This window comes from Pyrus communis, chromosome 9 (genome assembly GCF_963583255.1).
Source record: "Pyrus communis chromosome 9, drPyrComm1.1, whole genome shotgun sequence".
Taxonomy (NCBI): domain Eukaryota; kingdom Viridiplantae; phylum Streptophyta; class Magnoliopsida; order Rosales; family Rosaceae; genus Pyrus; species Pyrus communis.
The window spans coordinates 25,494,586-25,498,546 of NC_084811.1; the positions used below are offsets into that span (position 1 = coordinate 25,494,586).

A 3,961-nucleotide genomic window follows, 5' to 3' on the forward strand; every position below is an offset into this window, starting at 1 on the left:
ACTTATAAATTCGCCGAGAGGCCTCTCGAGGCAGCATCGCTCTCGTCATCCCTTCCAGTCCGGCGAAGCTCCAATTCCGGTTATATATATGTGTATGTATATGTGTATGCATATGATATAATATAATATATCACTCGCATATACATGCACATTATATAAATACTCGCAGGCGTTTCCTCTGGATTGTTATTATCGTTCTGAGAGAGATCAAAGGAAGGCGTTTGTTTATCGAGGGAGCGATGAAGAATTCTCACGACGTGGTGGTCGATGTCGAAGGCGACGGCGTTTTGGCTAATCATCTGAAGCGCGAGAAGCTCATCATTGATACCGACCCTGGAATCGGTGAGTTTTCAGCTTCAATTTGCTTGATATTTTCAAAGTTTAATGCATTAGTGTTCCTATTTCTTGTTTGGTTGCTGAGAAAATTTTCGAGTAGTAACCAGGCTGAAATTTTGGAATTTTTAACTTTTTGATGGTTCCTTTTGCTCTGTTGGTTGCTGAGAAAATTTGCGAGTAGTAACAAGGCCGGAATTTTTGAATTTTGAACGTTGGGATGGTTCCTTTTGATCCGTTTGGCTACTAAGAAAATTTGCGAGTAGTAACCTGGAAATTTTTGAATTTTGGGATGGTTCCTATTGCTCTGTTTGGTTGCTGAGAAAATGCGGGAACAGTAACCAGGCTGGAATTTTGACTTTTGAGTTTTATGATGGTTTGAGTTGTGGAAGTGAGGAACTTTTTTGAGCTGAGCTTCAATGGGGAAAAAAAACTGCCGAGATAGCCTCCACTGTCTAACTTTTGGGCTTAGCTTTCGTTTTTTCGTTCATTAAATCGACCGCATTTTGATGATTTCTATTCTGAATATTTGATTGGTTTTATGCCAAATGGTGATGGAGTTAGCGTGAGGATCTTTAATTATTGAATTAGTTACGTATCCGAAATATGATCGTATTTTGGAGCGTTTCTTTGTCCATGCCTCACTTTTTGATTGGTGATTTTGACTTTTTCATTACCATTTTTGGATAGTGATAGTAGGGAAAGGTTAGTTTTGTTTAGAGTTGTCCCACATCGGAAAAGGACGCTTAGCCGTCATAGTTTACCTATTCTTGGGCCTCTCCCTCTCCTATTGCTGATTGGATGCTCACGTTCTAATGAGTTTTATTGACTTATTCATGGTTAATCAGTGAACTTTGGAGATTTGAAAGACAATTGGAACTTAGAGAAACCGAGGAGGAGGAAGGCGTTGTCGGAGTTCCTTTTAATGTACTCTCAATGTCTTAATATGCCCTTGAGGGTTTAGAAACTTCATAAGTTTTGTTTTACATAGAAATGGGCATTGAATAACATTTACTAAGTAGTTGAATGTTATGGGGAAAATCATTAGTTAAGGAATCCGTAACAGCATTTAACGACTTTTCTTTTCTTTCTCCAACATGTTTTCATGTGTAATACTTTTTTTATTGCTAATCAACAGATGATACCATGGCCATCTTAATGGCATTTCAATCACCGGAGTTGGAAATCCTGGGCTTCACAACAGTATTTGGTAACGTCGCCACAGAAGATGCCACTCGCAATGCCTTGCTTCTGGTACGTGCTCATATCTTTTGATTTCCATCTTCTTGCAATGACTTCGGGTCTGTCTGTCAATCCCATTGTTTTTTTAGTATATTCGTGATCAATTAACGTGCAAAAGAATAGTGTGAGATTGCAGGGCATCCAGGTTTACCTGTGGCGGAGGGAAGTCATGAGCCTCTAAAGGTAATGTTCTGATATGTATTCCTTTAGCTGGCCTAGAACTTAGGTTAATCTTCGAGCGTTCCTTTGAACATTACGCCTTTGTATTTGTGCATTGGAATTTTTTTGGCCCTTTTGTTTCATTTAAGCCCTATGCCACCTGCTTTAGTTTTGTAATAAGCTAATAAGTAACTTCATTTTGTTTATCGTAACCATGTTTTATTGTGGAAGTAGGGTGGAAGGCCATGTGTTGCCGACTTTATACATGGTTCTGATGGGTTGGGGAACTTGCATCTACCTCCTCCAAAAACAAAGAAAATTGAGAAGAATGCTGCTGAATTTTTAGTTGATATGGTCTCTGAATATCCTGGTGAAGTTTCTATACTGGCCCTAGGTCCCTTGACAAACTTAGCATTGGTAAGTTGAAGAATCCTTTTTACTTCTTTGTTTTGGTGTTGACCGGAGCTTCTGAGACTTAAATCTTTCCTTGTTATGCGGATGTTTCTTTGCTCAGGCAGTCAAAAGGGATTCTTCATTCGCGAAAAAGGTGAAGAGGTTGGTCGTACTTGGTGGTTCCTTCTTCGCTCTGGGAAATGTAAATCCTGCTGCGGAAGCAAATGTAAGTGCCACCGTGCAGACAAGAAGTAAAAATAACGCTTCACCAAATTATTTCATGTTTTATTAAGAAGTAACTTTTTTCCTGAAAATTTTGCGGTATTTGTTTTCATCCCTATTAGGATCTTATGGAGAATCCAATTTCTGACTTGCAGATTTATGGAGATCCAGAAGCAGCAGATGTTGTGTTTACGTCTGGGGCTAACATTACCGTTGTTGGAATAAACATTACGACCCAAGTGAAATTTACAGGTGCAACTTCCAGGCTTCCAGCTTACAGTTTGCTTAACTTTCCAGACCATATTCTCATGAGCTATGGAAATGTGACGTCCTAACTGACTCGATTATCGTATTTTGGTTTTAGATGATGACCTCCTTCAACTGCGGCAATCTAAAGGAAAGCATACTCAGCTCATATGCGACACTTGCAAATTCTACAGAGACTGGCATGTGAAATCTGATGGTGTTTATGGTAAACTTAAGATATAGCCCTGTACTTACCCGTTCAAAACTTCTCGTCTTTCTATTTTTATTTGACGTTCTATCTAAATGACTCTCTGCCGTATGTTTCAGGGATTTTCCTTCATGACCCTGTCAGTTTCGTAGCACTAGTCCGTCCTGATCTCTTTACGTACAAGAAGGGCGTTGTGAGGGTTGAAACTCAGGGTATCTGCACCGGGCATACACTGATGGATCAAGGACTAAAAAAGTATGTGCAGATTAGCGTGCTCGTATGAATTCTTATTTTACGCAAATCCTTCTCTACGAATCTAATGATTTTACACTGTCACAGATGGAACACAAGCAATCCATGGACAGGCTATTCCCCTGTTGAAGTTGCTTGGACAGTGAATGTGGATGCAGTCCTTGATTATGTAAGAAATCAGTTGATGAAATCGTGAAAGCTCGAAATGGAAGGCCGGGTGCTGCCTTCTCAGAGATGACCAAGCGCGGGCGCGAAGAGCGAGCAATCCTACCACGAAACCTTGTGTTTATTTGAAACTGTAATATGTTTTCTGTATGCTGTTCAGTAGACCTTTAATGAAGTTATTGACGAGGAATAAAAAATTCCTTTCGAATTTCTGTGCAAAACATTCGATTCTGTTGCTATACGATTACGCAGAAGTGTTTGCATTTTATTTTCCGTCTCAATTCGACATCTTTAATTGCTTGGAGGTCCATCCATCCCTGCAATCAGTTTCTTTAAACAACCTGCCTGCACCATCTCTAGTGGTTAGGTGATGTTTCGCAGAGAAGTTCGAGGGAAGATTTATAAGTTTCACGGTTTACCAATTAGTACTATGTTCTGATTATATTTCTTTTCACCCATCCACTTAGTGTATATATATTATTGAGTAAATTATATAAAACTACCTCAACTATGGATTAAACCACAACTTCATACCTCAACTTAAGAATTCGTTATAATGTCAAACTTCCGTTAACTTTTATGTCAGTTAATCTATTAAATAATGATGTGGTAGGAACGGAGCCTACTCCTTCACTAAGCCCTAGTTTGGTATTGAGGTGATTCTGAAAAAAAAAGTGGCTATAAAAAAAAGCTGGGAGCTTTTTTATGTTTGGTAAACATTCAGCTTCAGTTTTTTTTCAC

At 39.1% G+C, this 3,961-nt stretch overlaps 1 protein-coding gene across 1 annotated transcript; it reads left to right on the plus strand.

The window, feature by feature from the left end:
* LOC137745214 (uridine nucleosidase 1-like) lies at positions 1-3,486 on the plus strand. The gene is made up of 9 exons (XM_068485129.1): positions 1-342; positions 1,472-1,587; positions 1,699-1,758; positions 1,969-2,151; positions 2,249-2,353; positions 2,505-2,601; positions 2,714-2,821; positions 2,923-3,058; positions 3,143-3,486. The coding sequence occupies exons 1-9, from the start codon at positions 240-242 to the stop codon at positions 3,249-3,251; spliced, it is 1,017 nt and encodes a 338-aa protein (XP_068341230.1). The 5' UTR covers positions 1-239; the 3' UTR covers positions 3,252-3,486.
* Positions 3,487-3,961: the final 475 nt, after the last annotated feature.